Source organism: Hesperophylax consimilis, chromosome 14, assembly GCF_061612785.1.
Source record: "Hesperophylax consimilis isolate HC1 chromosome 14, BYU_Hcon_1.0, whole genome shotgun sequence".
Taxonomy (NCBI): Eukaryota; Metazoa; Arthropoda; class Insecta; order Trichoptera; family Limnephilidae; genus Hesperophylax; species Hesperophylax consimilis.
In genome coordinates this window covers 35,510,432-35,533,245 of record NC_142849.1, presented here as the reverse complement: position 1 = coordinate 35,533,245, position 22,814 = coordinate 35,510,432, and the positions used below count along the sequence as shown (strand labels likewise).

Here is a 22,814-nt window from a genome sequence, read left to right as displayed (position 1 = left end):
AGAAGGCTGGACAATCATTACAACTAATTTTATAAATGTCCGAGTGGCTTAAAATATCCTCTTTGTCTTTAGCGTTTATTAAGATTTTTCCTAAGTTGTTATTGGCTGATTTTATTTCTGATGGGATTGAAGATTATTAATATATACAATTCTCCGCCATTTTTGTATTCGTATTCATACAAACAGGTCTCCAACTCGTCTTGGAAGGAGTAAATAAATAATAGGTTGTTTTAGATTAATCAGTGATTTATTATTACTATGGTGACTCGATAGTCGACCTAACTAGAAGCTGACTAATTGGAATCTGAAACAGTTAGTTTCTCTGAGAGCCTACCCACTGGCCCTGGCGACTACTGGCCACTGGCTCCATCTTGCGGACTTTCACGTAAGTTCTATGCACTGCCATTTGTGCGTGCATCTATGAAGCTCTTACTTCCCAACAGGGATAAAGGTTATTATTATTGATATTTGGTGGACTATTGTAAATGTATTTGTTTATGGAAATCAATATTAATTTTTTTGCTAGGATTTGTTCAATAAGGCACGTTTCATGTCCATTATTATGAGCTATTCGTTTGATTGTACTTAATTCATTTGGATAATTAATATTTGATATAGGAGTAGAGACAATGAGTAGAAATGCTAATGTTTATGGGAGATTGGATGGTTGGACGTATTAAGGATTATAGTGTCTGTGAAGGTAGGTTTTCTAAAAATATTAAAATGGATTTTAATATCAACAATCAATAAGGTGAGATCTAGAAAGTAAAGTGTTGATTTTATACCTACTTCTAGTGTGAATTGGATCTGATTATGTAAGGAGTTGAGGAGTTTAAGGAAGGAATTTAGCTGGCGCTTTGTGCCAGTCCATATACTCATAATATCATCTACATAGCGTTTCCATAGTAATATATTTTTTAACAATGGTGATTTAAGATCAAAATATTGTTTACAAAATTTATTCTTAAAAATTTCTGCAATAAGCGGGCTGACGGGTGCCCTCATCGGAAGTCCATCTCGTTGGCAGCTAAATTCCTTCCTAAAACGCCTCAACTCCTTTCCAAGAAGTATTTCACATCAGTAACATTTTCAATTATTTCACCATCAATTTCAATTTTGCTTTTACTTCATGTGTTCTTATGTCCAGTTATAATACATTTTGTCTTAAATTTAATCATATTTATTTCCATCCATCATAGTGCATAATTCACTCAATTGTTTAAAAAAATTATTGATTCTTCATTGTTTTCCCCAATAATGTACATTAGTGTACATATACTCAAATAGTCGAACTTGCATTTTGAAAATATTTTTACCATATTATTAATGAAGTTCCGAGGACTGTTCCCTGTGGAACTCCTAATTTAGTCTGCATTGGTTATGTACTCTAGTAACTTTTTTCCGGTTTTTCTATATACGTATTATTTATTAATTTAATGGATCCAAGCTGAGTAACCAATTCATATTTCGGTAATGTGTTGATAGTTAGGTATTTATGATATAATTTACACGTGTACCCTTATTTAAAATCCTCTTTATGCTTATAAATAAATATAATAATCATAAATGTAAACTAATAAATGTGTATAAGACGACAGCATTTGTTTTTTTGTATATATTTTATTTTTACTATTTCAAATCAAAGAACGATTTTAGAGTTTTGCTATATAGGCATAATGATTGTAAAATAATTATATATTATTTTCTAAAATTAAATTCATAATTTCGACGGCCTCCGCGGTCGAAGAGTGGGGCTTGCGACAAGCAAGCTGGAGGTCGCGGGTTCAGATCCCGGCTTGCGCAGTAAAATATATTTTATTAAATTGAGTTATTTTACAATTAACGCATTAAAAATATAGGGTGTCCAGGATAAAGTGCAATAACTTCGGGAGTTGATTCTATATGATAGTAGGAGTACTGAAGTACCTAAAAACTACCCTAAAATAAAAAGAGTTTCGAAAAAATTTATTTATCTTTTCTACTTCTAAAATAATATCGAATCAACCACCGAAATTGGTGCACTTTACCCCCGGGTACTCTGTATGGAACTCCCCCCCATCTCCTTCCCCTACACGTAATCGTCAGCCTCGCAACATACCCCGATTGGGGATGCCATAGTCTCACTGGCTCCAGACGGATGGCAGCATTTGGGACTCTTGTGCGGTTTCACATTAATAAAAAAATTTTAGAAAAATATATTTTTCTTCGAATATCAATGCAATGTCATTTGCTTCGGGAATTTGGGTATCTTATGCGGTATTAATAAAAAATACATAATGCATTTGCCCAAAGATAATCCTTCATTTATTACATTTTATATTAGTTTTACAACAAACGATTACACACATAAATATATATACATGTACACATATTGATTTTTTTTTCATAACGGAAAGACAAACATTTCCAAGATACGAATAACCTGACAATATATGAAAATCTTCTACTACCACCACACTAAGCGGGAAATGTTGCTTGTGTCGTTGAGGACTTGAACGTACGACGCCTGGGACCCACACACGATGTAAACTCACACACTGACTGGTCAAAATATGAATGGTTACATTATGTTTTAAGGTTAATCAATTTTGTTTTCATTTTATTAGACAAGTATTTTTATAATATCATTATTAGAAGGCTAAATATTTATCAATGTTGGAATATAAGAAGGATATGGATAGTTACTATAACTTTAAGTTTATTTAATATTTTAGTCACCATGTTAGACAGGTACCTTTATAATGTCATTATTGGAAGGCTAAATATTGATCAATGGGAATGTGAGAAGGTGCTCCGAACCAGGCCATAAGAACAATTTGCTCCATGACCAACTTTGCAACGTAAAATCCATGATTTGAAAATACAAAAACAATCAAATCCAAAATTTCGCTTAAATCACCGACAAATCAAATGTGAGCCTATTTGGGAATTAGTCTGTTTGTGATTAAAGACTTATCTTATGGCCGAAAACGGAATTAAGAAAGAATAAAAATCATTTCGTCATAAAATTTGCCCGTTTTTTCTGTTCTGAATTTCTAGGTCAATACAAATATTTCCATCGTAAGCTATTGAACAGTCCTCAAGTAAGGAACTATCACACGAGAATTGAACAATTCTGTTTCTGTCCTAGGGTGAACAGTAATTTGGAAGACAGGACAATGAACCAAGACACTGTCCCAGAGATTGATGGGAAAGCTATCTGCGCAGGATAGTGTCTTACCCCTACCACCGCGCCCGGCCGCGTTGTCCGCGTATAAATTCGTTTTGACAAAACAGTAGGACAATAGCCAGTCGCTCCGCACGTATGTACCTCGGCTCTCGACCGTTTGGCATTTTGTCAAACTTTAAATTTTTATGTAAGTTCCATTTCAGTTCCCAGTTGGTGGCCGTATTACGAAACGGTAAACGGTTCACTCAAGATTCTTTATTCAAATGTGAAATTGTAGTGTTTATTTGGACTTTCTTATTCGCATTTCTCGAATAATAAAGTCAGCCCGGGTAAATCACACAATAATATGTTATTTTAAATCTTACTTGTTGGTAAATGTGGCATTAAGGGATGTCTTGAGAATAATGCTTCCTTTGCAAAATCGTATTCAGCTGTTCCATTTATCATCTGAAAATAAATAAGAACAAAATATTATTCTACAACTTATTTCACAGCACAATAATCATCACAATTCATCAATCAATATTATATTTTGAACATCTACATACAAAAAAATATCTACCTCCAACAAACGAAGTCCGCAAACTCGTAGTACAAATGGGAAATTGATAAATCTACATCGCTTTTGGAATCTATTTAGTAGTAAATGTTTTCGAGTAACTTTTTTGGTGGAATTTCAACAGAATCAGTCGCTGGGGGTTAATATTAGCTGTTTAATGTATTTTTAAATGAATTAATATAATATATATTGACTCGGCCCAAAAAGATTTTTTTAACCTTTTATTTGCCGAAAACATACAAAAAAAAAACAAATATTCAGTTCGAAACAAAAAAGTTTTTTTTTAATCTCTACATGATGTAATTTCACCAATTTTCCACTGGTACTGCGAGTTTCCGGACACCATAAATAATATTTTTTATCAGATTTTTTTTTAATTCTATATTTAAAATGTGTATTTCTTTTGATTAAAATTTTCACGGGTGTGCGTTAGTAATATAAAATTATAAACCTTTTCCATTCGTCCAGTTACCATTACTCTCGCGCACCTAGGATCATCAGCCTGGTAGTTCTTAGATTTGCAGAAGTCAGTTTGCATCAGGGATACAGATATTGAACATCTGTTATCAATCTGTAAAATAATATACATTTAGGTTTATACAAGGGCTCCAGACCAGAGTTGGCTGCCAAGTCTGAGGTCAGAAACTGATCATAAATTTTAAGAGTCAGTCAATTGAAAGGCTGCCTAATACATTAACCAATGTAAATCATGCTTGCGAGGAATCAATTAAGGGCAATGTATTTATTGCTTCTCACTGTAAATAAAATATAATTTTAAACATTACTTACTTCGAGGTCTTTACTTGGGAAGTCCAGAAGTGTTAAGTAAAAATATGGAACTCCGGTTGAGTTTTGTACAGTCCCATCACTCATGGACACCACGCTGCTAAAGGGGTAGGTTCGTACTTCCGGTATTGTTGACAAAGTGGCGAGAGACGTCCAATCTGTAATAATTATTAAAAAATGTAGCAAAATGCACCTAGTTTATGTATTACACAAGTTGCAGGAAAGATAAAGATTTTTCTACAATATTAATTAGCCATTTATAAGACACCTACACACCTAGCACAAAGAGAATAAGAATAGATAAAAGTTTAAGACTGTGTGTGTGTATTGCATGAGTGTGGAACAGGTTTAAACACGGAGAATTGTTAAAGTACTTCTTCTTCACCAGTTCCCGTGGGCTCATTTATACTGCCAAATGCAATCCCAGAAGCTGTCTAATGACAAGAGAGTCTCAACATTCCTACTATTAAACCATAAGAAGAAGCAAGAAAGCTAAATCACCTGCTTGGTGCATGGTGTGTGTATTGCATGAGTGTGCAAGACTGTGTGTGTGTGTGTATTGCATGAGTGTGGAACAGGTTTAAACACGGAGAATTTTTAAAGTACTTCTTCTTCACCAGTTCCCGTGGGCTCATTTATACTGCCATATGCAATCCCAGAAGCTGTCTAATGACAAGAGAGTCTCAACATTCCTACTATTAAACCATAAGAAGAAGCAAGAAAGCTAAATCACCTGCTTGGTGCATGACGTATCTTGCCATTGCGACGAGATCATTGTGGTCGGGTGGAGATGGTGCATTAATGGCACCTGTCGTCTTGTCCCTGTTGGTTCCTTCCAAGTGCGTTTTAGTGCTAGTCCCTCCGCTGGTTGCCATTGATACGAAAGCCAGCAAGACAATGCTTAAGATCCACATATTTAAATGCCTGGATTAACATAAGAGGAAATGGATTATTTTTAGTGAAAAGGTCTGTTTAAAATTTTAAGGTCAATAATAATTAATTTTTTTAGCAATGAAACAAAATATAATTGCCTCGTATCCCGATTATATTTATATAATATATAGAGACATGCTATTATGAATATATTTTCTGTATATTCTGAGAAATATGAATTAGTTTTCATAGTTTATTATCATTTTTCTTTCTGGCTTTCACCTTTCATATTAACAAATTATGGAGAGGCGGAAGATGAATTTACATTTCTATTTTGTTTAAATTGACAAACATTTCAAAATTATTTGGAAGACTGGAGTCCAGATCAGACATAGAAAAGATGATATAATGAATGGAGGGGAGGCAATTTGAGATAAAGCTTGATAGAAGAGAAGATTATTTGTTTAGAGAGAGAAAACCAGAAAATATGTCATCTAAAGTTCCCACAGAATATACAATATGAGAAAGCAAGCACTATAATTTTCAATAGGTGAGAAGGAACAAAACATCGTCCAATCCTTATTCGAATTAGTGCGTTAAATTAGTTTTTGGAAAAATGGGGAATTGTTGAAACCGTTGAAATCAAGGTTTTAATGGGATAGTCCTTTGTATTGAGGCATCCATTGGATTGACTAGCAATGCGCCAAGACACAAGAAAAAATTCCAGCTAGAGAAATGTGGTTTACGAAGGTTGGATGTTGTTCCTATTTTACCAAGGAATTCGCACGATGTCAACATGTCCAGGAAACCAATAAAATAAAAGTGGGTGTGTCAAGCCTACGCAAGACAGAAGTGAAACTTCTTTTGTTAAACCGTATGAACCACAATCAATTACGTATTTCACTCGTATTACACTCACGACGCAGTATACTAAATACTAACCAAGCAGCTGATGCTTGGCGTGGCGCAGTTCGCTGGTGTCTGAGAGAGAGGAAAGAAGAGAAGAGAGAGAACGTTCGTGAGCGGCTCCCCCACCTCAACAAGCGCATATGGTGAGAGAGGGACAGTGAACGGTGAGCGGTGGTGGGGGTACCCGCATTTTCGTGTCGATCCTGACTCGGTTTTACTCCGTCCATCGAAAATCCATTACGCGCCTAAAGAAGTTTCACTTCAAAAGTTACGGTTTTTCAATGGAGGCTATTAGCATTCGAATAAGGCTAACTAGGGGATCATCAGAATGAAGAAGAGGACTGGGTTTATGTTTTTTGAGAGAACTGAGAGAGTCAGTGAGAACAAGGGAATGTTAAAAATTATTTTTAAATATTTATTTGAGAGATCCAACTATTGCAATGCACTCGACTAAAATTATGCAAATTGGTTTGAAATAGAATGACAAAAACTTACATTTTGGTAATTTATCCAAACGTCCCAACCATCGACCAACTATCGAACTGATTTAAAAAGAGTCAATATTACGGTATATATAGTGGAGTTATACGGGTATATATAGAGTATATATAGTGGAGTTATATATTATTACGGTATATATAGAGATATCGATAATAATATCATTCACAAAAAGACATGCGTTGACAACCATTTCTTTAAAAATGTTAATAAAATAAAATTTATTTATTTATTTACTAAATTATTTAATCTTCAGGAACGCTATTAAAATATTTTTGTAGCTTTGAAAGTATGCATATCTTTATATATATACATTTAAATGAATTTATATTGAGTTAGAATCTGCAGGAATCAACCATATGGCACTTTCGCGGGACTGCCTATATATTATCTAAATATATGTATTATGCCAAATTTGTTTTCTTAGAAAAATGAAAATATATTTTTAAAAAATAATTACAGCACAGTTTCACTTTGGTGTGAAGATTAAATAAGGATCAAGGATATTAAAAATCGATGCCTATGTGGGTTAGTGGGAGTGTTTTGTTAACACCTCACTACGAGAACCTGTGCTGAGGTATGTACGCATATTGTAAGAAAGTGTTAGTATGCCGTCATAAGTAAAAACACATCATGGCGGCAGTATTGTATAAAAAACAGTTAAATGGTTATAATTTCTTAATATTTATTTATGTATAATAAACGCATTTCGGCTTTTGCATACAATACTAATAGTATAAGAAACATAAGTAAAGGACAAAGCAAATCGAGATCCTGTTTAAGAAATACAATATTGGAAGGATAAAATATGTATAAACTCATGCGTAAAAAAAAATGTAACCATATATATATATATATATATATATATATATATATATATATATATATATATATATTGTCCTCTTCCCGTAGTATGTTGATCCAGTAAGAAGTTGTTAGACTAAGTTGATCCACCTTTAACACCAAATAACTTGGCTATTATGGAATACATCTGTATGAACTGACAACAGTGGTACAATAATTATCAATGTTGCCAGTTTGCCAGAAAAACCATTTGATATACTGTTAATAAAATTTTCAAATTTTGTATGGAAATCGGATGCATAATTAATGTTGATCTACCCAAATTGGCATACTTATGTTGATCTCATATATATTGATCTATTCCCGTAGTATGTTGATCTACCCAAATTGGCATACTTATGTATGTTGATCTCATATATATTGATCTATTCCCGTAGTATGTTGATCCAGGTAAGAAGTTATTAGATAAAGTTGATCTGTGTCCCTATATATGGTTTTACTAAATGAACCAATCAAGGGGCAATCGGTGGACTGTTCATCACAAGGTTTTATGTGATTCCGTAATCTTTTGTGATATTGAACTCAAAGTATTAGTCTCTAGAGTCGAATATCGCATGAAATGACTGTGAAATGGTACTGTTTCAAATCAAAATGACGTGTGTTGCTTGAATTGTTTATAAGAAATGTATGCGTATTTAGATCGAAACGAAAATTTCGCAAAAACAAATCCATAAAAAAATCATAACTTAGCAGGGGTACACGGGTTCATAGGGTGAGGTTTGTCTAGGTCCTGGCGGCGGATGCGTTTTCCCATCTACTGCGTGGCGGGCCGGATCGAAATAAACTGGTTGAGGGATACCTTTCGACCATAAAAATCCAAAATGGCGGCAAAAGGAATAATGTTATGTAGGAAATTTTGAACCTGTATCTTTTACCATCTCTCCTGATTACGCTTCGTGACTTAGTAGGGGAGGCCGGGTTCTTGGTTATAATGGGTAATTAATGGATGATTGGACGCGGTTGGAGCTAACTAAAAACTGTCCGAAGAAGCGAAGCTAGCAGTCCACAATGGAGTGCTGGTACCTACCCTAATATATATTGCTTGAATTGTTTATAAGAAATGTATGCGTATTTAGATTGAAACGAAACTTTCGCAAAAATCAAATCCATAAAAAATACCTACTGCGTGGCGGGCCGGATTGAAAGAGACTGGTTGAGGGATACCTTTCGACCATCAAAATCCAAAATGGCAGCAAAAGGCATAATGTTATATGGGAAATTTTGAACTTGCATCTATTACCATCTCTCCTGATTACGCTTCGTGACTTAGTAGGGGTGGCCGGGTTCTTGGTTATAATGGGTAATTAATGGATGATTGGACGAGGTTGGAGCTAACAAAAAACTGTCCAAAGAAGCGAAGCTAGCAGTCCACAATGGAGTGCTGGTACCTACCCTAATATACGGAAGTGAGGCATGGAACTGGCAGAAGAAGGCTGAAAGTAGACTGAATACTGTAGAAATGAGATCCCTGAGGCATATGTACGGTAAAATCATGTATGACAAATTGTGCGTATGCTGTGTCTATTCTACAGATATTTTATTAGAGCCTGTTAAAAGGAGCTAGCAGCATTGATCCCCGGTGCACCGTGCACGTGCTTGATACTCGACGGACCGAGCGGAATACACGTTCACAGTTAAGTTGATGTTATCTATACATATATGAACGGGTCGTTTCTCCGACTCGTTTTATCGTAAGTCGGCTCGCATGTGGAACGAGCTATCAATATAATCCGGGCCTCTTTAAGACCCGCATTAATAAATTCATTCCTACAGCCCCTACCTTAACCCGCCTCATAACGCTGCCCAACCGGTTGGCGACATAGTTTCTATGTATTTAACGTGTAAAGACAGGGGCGCTCTAGTGAGAGGTGTCACATAAAAAAATCATACCGCCGAATTTGAATATGGAGACTTACAAAAACTTCCGTCTGGAGCCAGTGAGACTATGGCATCCTCAAAGGAGACCTCAAAGGAGATGACGAGGAGGAAGGTGGGAGAGTACCTGGCTATTCAGATATAACCAAACACTAATTGTAAAATAGTGCAAATTAATTTTAATAAAATTTATTTGAACCCGCGACCTACGGATTGCTAGTCGAGAGCCACCTCAAGTAGTTTGATATGTTTGGTGACTTAGCAGGAGTGTCCGGGTTTATGGGGTGAGGTTTGTTCGGTTCTTGGCGGCGGATGCGCTTGCCTACCAAATGCGTGGTGGGCCGGATCGATTAATCCTCTTTCAACGCATCGCCTTGCAACGCAGTAGGAGAGTTGGAATCTTATGTTTATCACTCGAACACACTGACCTCCAGAATACTACCCACCCATCCATACCTCTTTCCTTCCCAGAAGTCACTGACCTTCCTTTCTTTCAAAATACCCCCAACACAGCATTCACAAAGATGACATAGGCCTTGAGAGTTACGATTTTCCTTAGGGCCTCCTGTGTGGAGACGATGTAAAAAAATACAAAAAATAAACAACTATCTCGCTAAATCGTTGGCGTTGACTAATGGTAGGTGTATCGGTTATCTAATAAATGGCTCCCGGGGAGGCGGTACACATAATTGTAATAATTCTCGAGGGCTCTGATGTACAGACATTATGGCTCCTGTTGATTGACGAACATATACTAAAACATCGTTGGTTGGAATCGGTGCTTGAAATGACTTTAGCCATGTTTAGTAAAAAACAAATTGGAATAAATTTTTCAGCAATTTCAATTTAAAATTTGAAAAATTAAATTCTCACCAATCTAATCACCGCAATTTTAATAGGCACATATTATGGATATTACGCTTTGTTTCAACTTAATCATTACAAGAAACTTACGTCGGGAGAGATGGTAAAAGATACATTAAAATAAAATTTTATTCAATCAATGTTCAAAATTTCTCTTATAAAATGACATAGACAAATCTCACCCCATGAACCCGGGCTCACCTGCTAAGTCACGAAACGTAGTAAATGATGCATTAAAGTTACATTTTTGTTTAGTCAAGTTCAAAAGATTTTGTTGATCTCATATATATTGATCTATTCCCGTAGTATGTTGATCCAGGTAAGAAGTTATTAGACAAAGTTGATCTGTGTCCCTATATATGGTTTTACTAAATGAACCAATCAAGGGGGCAATCGGTGGACTGTTCATCACAAGGTTTTATGTGATTCCGTAATCTTTTGTGATATTGAACTCAAAGTATTAGTCTCTAGAGTCGAATATCGCATGAAATGACTGTGAGATGGTACCGTTTCAAATCAAAATGACGTGTGTTTCTTGAATTGTTTATAAGAAATGTATGCGTATTTAGATTGAAACGAAAATTTCGCAAAAACAAATCCATAAAAAAATCATAACTTAGCAGGGGTACACGGGTTCATAGGGTGAGGTTTGTCTAAGTCCTGGCGGCGGATGCGTTTGCCCATCTACTGCGTGGCGGGCCGGATCGAAAGAAACTGGTTGAGGGATACCTTTCGACCATAAAAATCCAAAATGGCGGCAAAAGGAATAATGTTATGTAGAAAATTTTGAACTTCTATCTTTTACCATCTCTCCTGATTACGCTTCGTGACTTAGTAGGGGAGGCCGGGTTCTTGGTTATAATGGGTAATTAATGGATGATTGGACGCGGTTGGAGCTAACTAAAAACTGTCCAAAGAAGCGAAGCTAGCAGTCCACAATGGAGTGCTGGTACCTACCCTAATATATGGAAATGAGGCATGGAATTGGCAGAAGAAGGCTGAAAGTAGACAGAATACTGTAGAAATGAGATCCCTGAGGCATATGTGCGATAAAATCATGTATGACGAAATGTGCGTATGCTGTGTCTATTCTACAGATATTTTATTAGAGCCTGTTAAAAGGAGCTAGCAGCATTGATCCCCGGTGCACCGTGCACGTGCTTGATACTCGACGGACCGAGCGGAATACACGTTCACAGTTAAGTTGATGTTATCTATACATATATGAACGGGTCGTTTCTCCGACTCGTTTTATCGTAAGTCGGCTCGCATGTGGAACGAGCTATCAATATAATCCGGGCCTTTTAAGACCCGCATTAATAAATTCATTCCTACAGCCCCTACCTTAACCCGCCTCATAACGCTGCCCAACCGGTTGGCGACATAGTTTCTATGTATTTAACGTGTAAAGACAGGGGCGCTCTAGTGAGAGGTGTCACATAAAAAAATCATACCGCCGAATTTGAATATGGAGACTTACAAAAACTTCCGTCTGGAGCCAGTGAGACTATGGCATCCTCAAAGGTGACCTCAAAGGAGATGACGAGGTGGAAGGTGGGAGAGTACCTGGCTATTCAGATATAACCAAACACAAATTGTAAAATAGTGCAAATTAATTTTAATAAAATTTATTTGGACCCGCGACCTACGGATTGCTAGTCGAGAGCCACCTCAAGTAGTTTGATATGTTTGGTGACTTAGCAGGAGTGCCCGGGTTTATGGGGTGAGGTTTGTTCGGTTCTTGGCGGCGGATGCGCTTGCCTACCAAATGCGTGGTGGGCCGGATCGATTAATCCTCTTTCAACGCATCGCCTTGCAACGCAGTAGGAGAGTTGGAATCTTATGTTTATCACTCGAACACACTGACCTCCAGAATACTACCCACCCATCCATACCTATTTCCTTCCCAGAACTCACTGACCTTCATTTCTTTCAAAATACCCCCAACACAGCATTCACAAAGATGACATAGGCCTTGAGAGTTACGATTTTCCTTAGGGCCTCCTGTGTGGAGACGATGTAAAAAAATACAAAAAATAAACGACTATCTCGCTAAATCGTTGGCGGTGACTAATGGTATGTGTATTGGTTATCTAATAAATGGCTCCCGGGGCGGCGGTACACATAATTGTAATAATTCTCGAGGGCTCTGATGTACAGACATTATGGCTCCTGTTGATTGACGAACATATACTAAAACATCGTTGGTTGGAATCGGTGCTTGAAATGACTTTAGCCATGTTTAGTAAAAAACAAATTGGAATAAATTTTTCAGCAATTTCAATTTAAAATTTGAAAAATTAAATTCTCACCAATCTAATCACCGCAATTTTAATAGGCACATATTATGGATATTACGCTTTGTTTCAACTTAATCATTACAAGAAACTTACGTCGGGAGAGATGGTAAAAGATACATTAAAATAAAATTTTATTCAATCAATGTTCAAAATTTCTCTTATAAAATGACTAAGACAAATCTCACCCCATGAACCCGGGCACCCCTGCTAAGTCACGAAACGTAGGAAATGATGCATTAAAATTACATATTTGTTTAATCAAGTTCAAAAGATTTTTTAAGCATGGATTTGATGTTTTTGAAAGTTCCATTTCAATATAAATACGCGTGAGGCAGTCTATCCTCTTTAAGTACAGAGTCATTTTCATAGAATATGGATGTTCTAACGGAATCTAAAAAGTACCACAACGCGCGCGAAATTGGCGGTTACAAGTTACAACACATGCAAGCGGTCAAGTTTGTCAGAAATATATAGATCAACAAAATAAATCGTGTAAAATGTATATGCGACCGAAAAATGGGCGTGGCTTACAGCAAAATCTCGATGACACAAGTTGATCTGTAGGGATTTACATATGTATGCCAGCTTGGGTAGTGGATCAACATATCCGGGGTGGATCAACAAATGCAAACGGATCAACATATACCTGGCGTACCGTCGCGCGAGATCAACATAGTACGAGAGGGGATAAATATATCTAAAGTAAGTATATATATATATAAAAATGTAACCATATATATATATATATATATATATATATATATATATATATAAATATTTATCCCCTCTCGTACTATGTTGATCTCGCGCGACGGTACGCCAGGTATATGTTGATCCGTTTGCATTTGTTGATCCACCCCGGATATGTTGATCCACTACCCAAGCTGGCATACATATGTAAATCCCTACAGATCAACTTGTGTCATCGAGATTTTGCTGTAAGCCACGCCCATTTTTCGGTCGCATATACATTTTACACGATTTATTTTGTTGATCTATATATTTCTGACAAACTTGACCGCTTGCATGTGTTGTAACTTGTAACCGCCAATTTCGCGCGCGTTGTGGTACTTTTTAGATTCCGTTAGAACATCGATATTCTATGAAAATGACTCTGTACTTAAAGAGGATAGACTGCCTCACGCGTATTTATATTGAAATGAAACTTTCAAAAACGTCAAATCCATGCTTAAAAAATCTTTTGAACTTGATTAAACAAAAATTTAACTTTAATGCATCATTTACTACGTTTCGTGACTTAGCAGGGGTGCCCGGGTTCATGGGGTGAGATTTGTCTAAGTCATTTAATAAGAGAAATTTTGAACATTGATTGAATAAAATTTTATTTTAATGTATTTTTTACTATCTCTCCCGACGTAAGTTTCTTGTAATGATTAAGTTGAAACAAAGCGTAATATCCATAATATGTGCCTATTAAAATTGTGGTGATTAGATTGGTGAGAATTTAATTTTTCAAATTTTAAATTGAAATTGTTGAAAAATTTATTCCAATTTGTTTTTTACTAAACATGGCTAAAGTCATTTCAAGCACCGATTCCAACCAACGATGTTTTAGTATATGTTCGTCAATCAACAGGAGCCATAATGTCTGTACATCAGAGCCCTCGAGAATTATTACAATTATGTGTACCGCCGCCCCGGGAGCCATTTATTAGATAACCAATATACCTACCATTAGTCACCGCCAACGATTTAGCGAGATAGTTGTTTATTTTTTGTATTTTTTTACATCGTCTCCACACAGGAGGCCCTAAGGAAAATCGTAACCCTCAAGACCTATGTCATCTTTGTGAATGCTGTGTTGGGGGTATTTTGAAAGAAAGGAAGGTCAGTGAGTTCTGGGAAGGAAATAGGTATGGATGGGTGGGTAGTATTCTGGGGGTCAGTGTGTTCGAGTGATAAACATAAGATTCCAACTCTCCTACTGCGTTGCAAGGCGATGCGTTGAAAGAGGATTAATCGATCCGGCCCACCACGCATTTGGTAGGCAAGCGCATCCGCCGCCAAGAACCGAACAAACCTCACCCCATAAACCCGGGCACGCCTGCTAAGTCACCAAACATATCAAACTACTTGAGGTGGCTCTCGACTAGCAATCCGAAGGTCGCGGGTTCAAATAAATTTTATTAAAATTAATTTGCACTATTTTACAATTAGTGTTTGGTTATATCTGAATAGCCAGGTACTCTCCCACCTTCCTCCTCGTCATCTCCTTTGAGGTCTCCTTTGAGGATGCCATAGTCTCACTGGCTCCAGACGGAAGTTTTTGTAAGTCTCCATATTCAAATTCGGCGGTATGATTTTTTTATGTGACACCTCTCACTAGAGCGCCCCTGTCTTTACACGTTAAATACATAGAAACTATGTCGCCAACCGGTTGGGCAGCGTTATGAGGCGGGTTAAGGTAGGGGCTGTAGGAATGAATTTATTAATGCTGGTCTTAAAGAGGCGCGAATTATATGGACGAGGAAAAACAGATGCTGATAGCTCGTTCCACATGCGAGCCGACTTACGGTAAAACGAGTCGGAGAAACGACCCGTTCATACATAGGTAACATCAACTTTACTGTGAACCTGTGTTCCGCTCGTTTCCGTCGAGTATCAAGCACGTGCACGGTGCACCGGGGATCAATGCTGCTAGCTCCTTTTAACAGGCTCTAATAAAATATCTGTAGAATAGACACAGCATACGCACATTTCGTCATACATGATTTTACCGTACATATGCCTCAGGGATCTCATTTCTACAGTATTCAGTCTACTTTCAGCCTTCTTCTGCCAGTTCCATGCCTCACTTCCGTATATTAGGGTAGGTACCAGCACTCCATTGTGGACTGCTAGCTTCGCTTCTTTGGACAGTTTTTTTGTTAGCTCCAACCTCGTCCAATCATCCGTTAAATACCCATTATAACCAAGAACCCGGCCACCCCTACTAAGTCACGAAGCGTAATCAGGAGAGATGGTAATAGATGCAAGTTCAAAATTTCCCATATAACATTATGCCTTTTGCCGCCATTTTGGATTTTTATGGTCAAAAGGTATCCCTCAACCAGTCTCTTTCGATCCGGCCCGCCACGCAGTAGGTATTTTTTATGGATTTGATTTTTGCGAAAGTTTCGTTTCAATCTAAATACGCATACATTTCTTATAAACAATTCAAGCAACATATATTAGGGTAGGTACCAGCACTCCATTGTGGACTGCTAGCTTCGCTTCTTTGGACAGATTTTAGTTAGCTCCAACCGCGTCCAATCATCCATTAATTACCCATTATAACCAAGAACCCGGCCTCACCTACTAAGTCACGAAGCGTAATCAGGAGAGATGGTAAAAGATACAGGTTCAAAATTTCCTACATAACATTATTCCTTTTGCCGCCATTTTGGATTTTTATGTTCGAAAGGTATCCCTCAACCAGTTTATTTCGATCCGGCCCGCCACGCAGTAGATGGGAAAACGCATCCGCCGCCAGGACCTAGACAAACCTCACCCTATGAACCCGTGTACCCCTGCTAAGTTATGATTTTTTTATGGATTTGTTTTTGCGAAATTTTCGTTTCGATCTAAATACGCATACATTTCTTATAAACAATTCAAGCAACACACGTCATTTTGATTTGAAACGGTACCATTTCACAGTTATTTCATGCGATATTCGACTCTAGAGACTAATACTTTGAGTTCAATACCACAAAAGATTACGGAATCACATAAAACCTTGTGATGAACAGTCCACCGATTGCCCCTTGATTGGTTCATTTAGTAAAACCATATATAGGGACACAGATCAACTTTGTCTTATAACTTCTTACCTGGATCAACATACTACGGGAATAGATCAATATATATGAGATCAACATAAGTATGCCAATTTGGGTAGATCAACATACTACGGGAATAGATCAATATATATGAGATCAACATAAGTATGCCAATTTGGGTAGATCAACATAAATTATGCATCCGATTTCCATACAAATTTTGAAAATTTTACTAACAGTATATCAAATGGTTTTTCTGGCAAACTGGCAACATTGATAATTATTGTACCACTGTTGTCAATTCATTCAGATGTATTCCATAATAGCCAAGTTATATGGTGTTAAAGGTGGATCAACTTAGTCTAACAACTTCTTACTGGATCAACATAATACGGGAAGAGGACAATATATATATATATATATATATATATATATATTACTATATATATATATTACTTTAGATATATATATATATATATCTAAAGTAACTGACTAAAGACAGATAAGGTATACAGTAAATGCAGGGTGTATAAAAAGTAATGTATATTTTAAGTTGAAAAGTTCCAAATGATTATTTTGTAATTACACACAATTTTCATTGTTAATTGTGCTGAAAAACTAGTTACTCCTGTAACACTGCATTTTAAAAAGTCTTTTAAAGGAGGTGTATTTCCTAGTATTCGGAAAAAAGTATTTGTGTCACCTGTTTTTAAAAAGTGGATAAACATAATATTGAAAATTATGGACCTATCTCTTAACTATGTATCTAAAGTAAAATCATGGAAAAAATCGTACATGACCAACATTTTAACTTTTGCAAAAATACTATTATTAGCCCCAACCAATATGGTTTTTTCAAGGCAGATCTATTGAATCGAATCTAGGACAGTTTACTGATTTTCTTCTCAACTGGGAATAGTGGGAAACAGGTTGATTCCATTTACACAGATTATTCGAAAGCATTTGACAAAGTAAATCACGACATACTATTAAATAAGCTCTTGAAAATTGGCGTATGTGGAAATCTTCTGAAATGGTTCTCCTCTTATATTAAAAATAAAAGTCAAGCTGTTGCCTTAAAAGGTTACATGTCACAAATTATAACTATTCCCTCAGGGGTACCTCATGGTTCTCATCTAAGGCCTCTCTTGTTTACATTATTTATAAACTACATAAAACGTGTTATTAGTCATTCTTCTTTCCTATTTTATGCAGATGACATGAAATAATATAAACTTATTGACTCCACAGATCACTGCAACCTGTTACAAGAAGACGTAAGCAAAATTAAACAATATTGCGATATCAATCAACTTTATTTAAATACAGAAAAGTGTAACGTTATTACATTTACACGTTAAAAACAGCCGATTAATAATACTTACAAATTAAACCATGTACCCCTACAACGATTAGAATCAATCAGATATCTTGGAGTACTGCTAGATTCAAAAATGTTATTTAAGGACCATATTGAACATATTTTAGAAAAAGCTTATAATTAATTGGGATTGATTATACGCATTACAAAGCCTTTCACTATAGCACACACACCAATTCTGCTATATATGTCATATGTAAGGTCACAACTCGTGTTTGCCTCGGTCATTTGGAATCCTCAATATCAAATATATATTGATTGTATTGAAAATATCCAATCCAAATTTATTAAACACCTATCGTATCGCTTTAGCAATCATCGGTTTACCCCACCGCTTTATATAAACGTAGAAAAATTTCTGATGCCCTATTCTTATAAAAAATCGTAAACAGTCTTGTTAATCATCATATCTGCTAGGAAAGATTGCATTTCGTTGCCCTAAACACAACACCAGATCGAACGACTTATTTAGAAGACAACACTGTTAAGCCAAATACGCGCAAAACTCTTTAATAGGACGTATCTGTAAAACTCACAATGCCTTACGATATGTAGACATTTTCAAGTGTTACTTGAAAACATATAAAATGCAAATTACTAAACTGATAACTTAATTTTTTATTTTGTCAAATAATCCTATCATCTTTGTCTATTTTTTTTATTATAATCATGTGAAAACTGAGTTTTATTAATTCACAATGTACATTTGTTACGTATAAATTTTTATAAAATTAGCGACCGGTTTCGACACGTCCGTGTCATTAACTAGCTATTTTAAAACTAAATGTTTTAAAATAGCTAGTTAATGACACGGACGTGTCGAAACCGGTCGCTAATTTTATAAAAATTTATACGTAACAAATGTACATTGTGAATTAATAAAACTCATTAAAAACAAAAAATGTCTAGAAATTGTTACATAGTGAATGCCAAAGAAATACAAAAAATGTGAAAACTGTATTACTACTAACTGTCTTTAATTGTTTTTATAACATTTTGTAATTCCATATAATGTTTATTCTTTATATTTCTTCGTTTTTTATAAATATATTGTATGGGTGCAAATATTGAATCAACGACTAGAATTAATGAAACATTATTGGTATAATATTATTATTAATTGCTATTTATGCTAAATATAAAAATAATTGTTTGTTTCCGAAATAAAATAAAAAATAAAAATTAAATTAAATTGAAAATAAATAAAAAAAACATATTTTATGAGCGTCATCAACTTAATACAACAAAGAAGGTTAGGACATAATAAATTTGAATATTTCTATTTTTGTAACTGATAATTCATGGTGGAATTTCAATATAATATATTATAATAAAACAAAAATGAAACTTTTTTCCGCTTTAATTTTATTGACCGTAACCGTTTTCATCTCGTTAAAGCCATCTTCAGACTGGTACAAATTATTCTTTGTCTACGGTTTATATGCATAACATTTGGGGTAGGGATGGTCTACTAGGGTATGTAATCAATTATATCAATTACCTTTGTTACTAAGTCCTTTAAGACTGTCGAATATCTAATTATTTTGGTATTTCCGGTAGGCTTATTACCTTGAGTTTGTAACTCACTTCAATATTAACAAGGGATTAATAAAACTTACAAGGTTTTACCCTGCCTTTTTTAAACGTCATTGCATAAAACAGGTATGATGACCACAACTTACAAACTTGAAGATTTGAAATGGATAATAATTATTATTAAATTAAACAATAATAAGCTTATCCAAAGGTACATGACAAACAAGTTAAATGGGTAGAATAAATGAGAACTCTTCATTCTGTGGGAAGAAGACGTAAGTACAAAAACACATTGTTATTTGGCACCTGTGCCGGGTAAGGTCTTTAAGGACAAAAGTAAAAAAATTACATTTTCCTCAACTTATTTATGCATTTCCAAATATCTCCACACGGATCATTAGGGTTATCATGCAGTTTTATAATAAATTAATATTTTAAATTTATTTTCCTGTTTGTTTCCAGTTCTACGTAATATTTGTGTTGGTTATTCTATTTTCTTATTCCAAAAGCCTTGCAAAAAATTCGAGATTGACTTATTTTAGCCATCCCTATATGTTTAGTTATTTCCTGGGTTCAGCTAATTGGGTTAAATATTGCATTATTAGCCAGAAACCTGTTGCAAGACGTACTTACATATCCTAACTTTTCTTTGTTATTTTTTAAACATTATTACGGAATTTCTATAGGAAATTTTAGTATGGGAAGTTATGAAAAGGTTTCCTACTTTTAAAACTCTTTAAATATCGATTTACGGGTAGCATCGTAGTGAAACTAGTTCAATATTACTAAGCATTAATTTTGACGGCCTCCGTGGTCAAGGAGTAAGGCTCTCGACTAGCAAACTGGAGGTCGCGGGTTCGAATCGCGTAAATCATATTTCTATTTTAGTTTCAATGTACATTAACAGTTAACATAGCCAATAAGAAATATAAATCATTATATAATGTTAGTTAATGATACAATTTTTAATGTTCAGTTGAAAAATATCTATTGGACAAGTAATTAAAAATCTTTTTCCCGAGCGGCATTACCATGGTCGGTTAGTTCTGCATCTCGGAACAACAAAATTAATGTGACTGTGCCTGCCAACTACCCTGATATTGTCGGGAACATAAAACTGTAATTTTTTATAATATCAGGAATACAGATATCACCGTTCAGAAGATTATGTGTGGCTGTCAGTAAAAGAGTTTTCCTTCTATCAGCGAAGCTTTCCAAAATGCTACCTGCTATTCTGTAGTATAAAGCTAATCTATAATATGGAGTTGCTCACCACAAATCCCAGCACTCTTAAAGCTTCGCTTCATAGCGTTTCTATGTGGATATGAAACGTTAGCTACGTATCAAATGTGATTCACAAATCTTTCGAAATAACAATTGCTTAAGATAATAATAACCTGGTGAACTTGACTCTTTAATTAAGTAGCTAATTGGTTTGTAGAAAAACAACTGATTAATTAAAATCAATTAAAAAAGAATTTACCACTTGTGGAAAATGAAAAACCGATCACGTTAATCTTAATACGATTGATAATAAACGAAAAATCCACGTATTTGTGAAATTATTTTATAACACAACCTAAAACATAATTCCATTACTTTTATTCCGCGGACTATTGATTCTTATGGTGTTGAAACATTACAAATAATATTTTCCACTTTTATGTGAAAGTAATATGTACACTCCTTCACATTTATTTTGTTAATTCAGACAAATTGTAGAGTGTCATACATCTTATTTTCTTTGATAATACTGATTCTATTGAGGGTTGGTCATTGCTCAGATGTACATTCCGGATTTCTCCGGGATTGCAGCTGGTTTTCAGCAGTGGCTCTAATATACGTCATCTATAATCAAATTGAAATTATAATTAAATTAACAACCCAAAATTTAAATTTAAATTAAAAGATATAAATTCAACAATTATTTTATAAGCAATAATTATTAGCCTGAAACACTTATCCACATTGAAAAATCTCCTGATAAAAGATACAAGACGCCAATTTTTCAATGTGGATAAGTGTTTCAGGCAAATAATTATTGCTTATAAAATAATTGTTACCCTTTGTGCTATGCATAAAAAATTTGTCTTAAACATTAGTTTACCAAAAAAATAATAATTAAATAAATTCAAATTCAAATTAAATAATATAATCACAAAAATAAGTAGGTATCCCTTTTATTAATTCGATCAATAATTATGTTGTGCGTTTGACTGTGCAGTCAGCAACCATTCTCTGCATTTGAAGTACTGTGACAATGTCGATATTAAAATATACTATTTCATTCCACAATTTTGACGTGAAATAGCTTTAACTACTCTAAAATACAGTAGTTTTACGTATGGGACCAAGTACATGGTCTCTTTGGCGTGTACTCCTTATATGAGACCACTGCAGTCTGTCAAACAGACCGTGTGAACCTTTATATACCAAACAAACTGTACATTTGACACATTTGATGTAACTTGATTCTGTTCGACCTACTAGATAAAAAAATATAATTTTATATTTAGATCCTTTATTCAAACAGAAATGTAAAGCATTTCACAAAATTACGCATCTACCGTACTGTACTATTAAACTGTTATTTATTTTCCAAATGAAAACTTCTAATCCGTCCACAAGCAAATGCTTCTAATGAAAGAACAGTATAAATATTAAATAGTTAAACCTGATTTATTGTATTATATACAAAAGTTTCATTAATAAAAAACAAAATTAAAATTATATTTTTTTTATTTAAAATTAATTCAAAACCTGAATTATTATGTACCTACAAAAGTTTTATTCATAAAAATATTTTTTTAATGTAGTTATATTATATTCGGGTAGACTTCTGGTTTTGTCTCAAACTGATCGCTTTCGCTCGATTGTTCGATCCAGAAATCAAAACCTAAGTGAAGTCAAATCAAAACCTAAGTGATTTCGAAACGTCAGGAATTAAAAAAAATCATTTTAGGGACTACGTTACGCGGGTAAGCCGAGAAAATTATTCTACATCATCATCATCATCTACACCCGTGAAAACCTTAACCATAAATATATTTATATATTAGGAAATAACGACCTGTCAAATAAACAACCTGTCCTAAGTGAAGTCAAATCAAAACCTAAGCGGTGTCGAAACTTATACATATACGGGTGGTTGTAAGGAAATAACGATCACAATATAACAGCACATTGTTACAACCGGAGAGAGGAAATCACAGATCCCTCAGTGTTATTAATTTTGTAATTTGTCAATGAAGATACAAATCGCTGAATCGCAACACCACCAGTTGCGGATCCAGGGGGGGGGTCACGGTGGTCATGACCCCCCCTGGGCCCCAGCTCAGGAGGGGGTCATGACTACCTAGGTCCTGGGCCCATCCAGGACCTAGGTGGACCACTAATTAAAATTGTTAAAGATAATGTT

General features: G+C 35.1%; 1 protein-coding gene across 1 annotated transcript; it reads right to left on the bottom strand.

Moving 5' to 3' along the window:
- Positions 1-3,523: 3,523 nt before the first annotated feature.
- Positions 3,524-6,832, bottom strand: LOC149418239 (protein CREG1-like). The gene is made up of 5 exons (XM_089639392.1): positions 6,792-6,832; positions 5,248-5,438; positions 4,518-4,672; positions 4,180-4,299; positions 3,524-3,616 (listed from the first exon to the last, which is right to left on the bottom strand). Coding segments are annotated over exons 1-5 (561 nt in total). The 5' UTR covers positions 6,794-6,832.
- Positions 6,833-22,814: the final 15,982 nt, after the last annotated feature.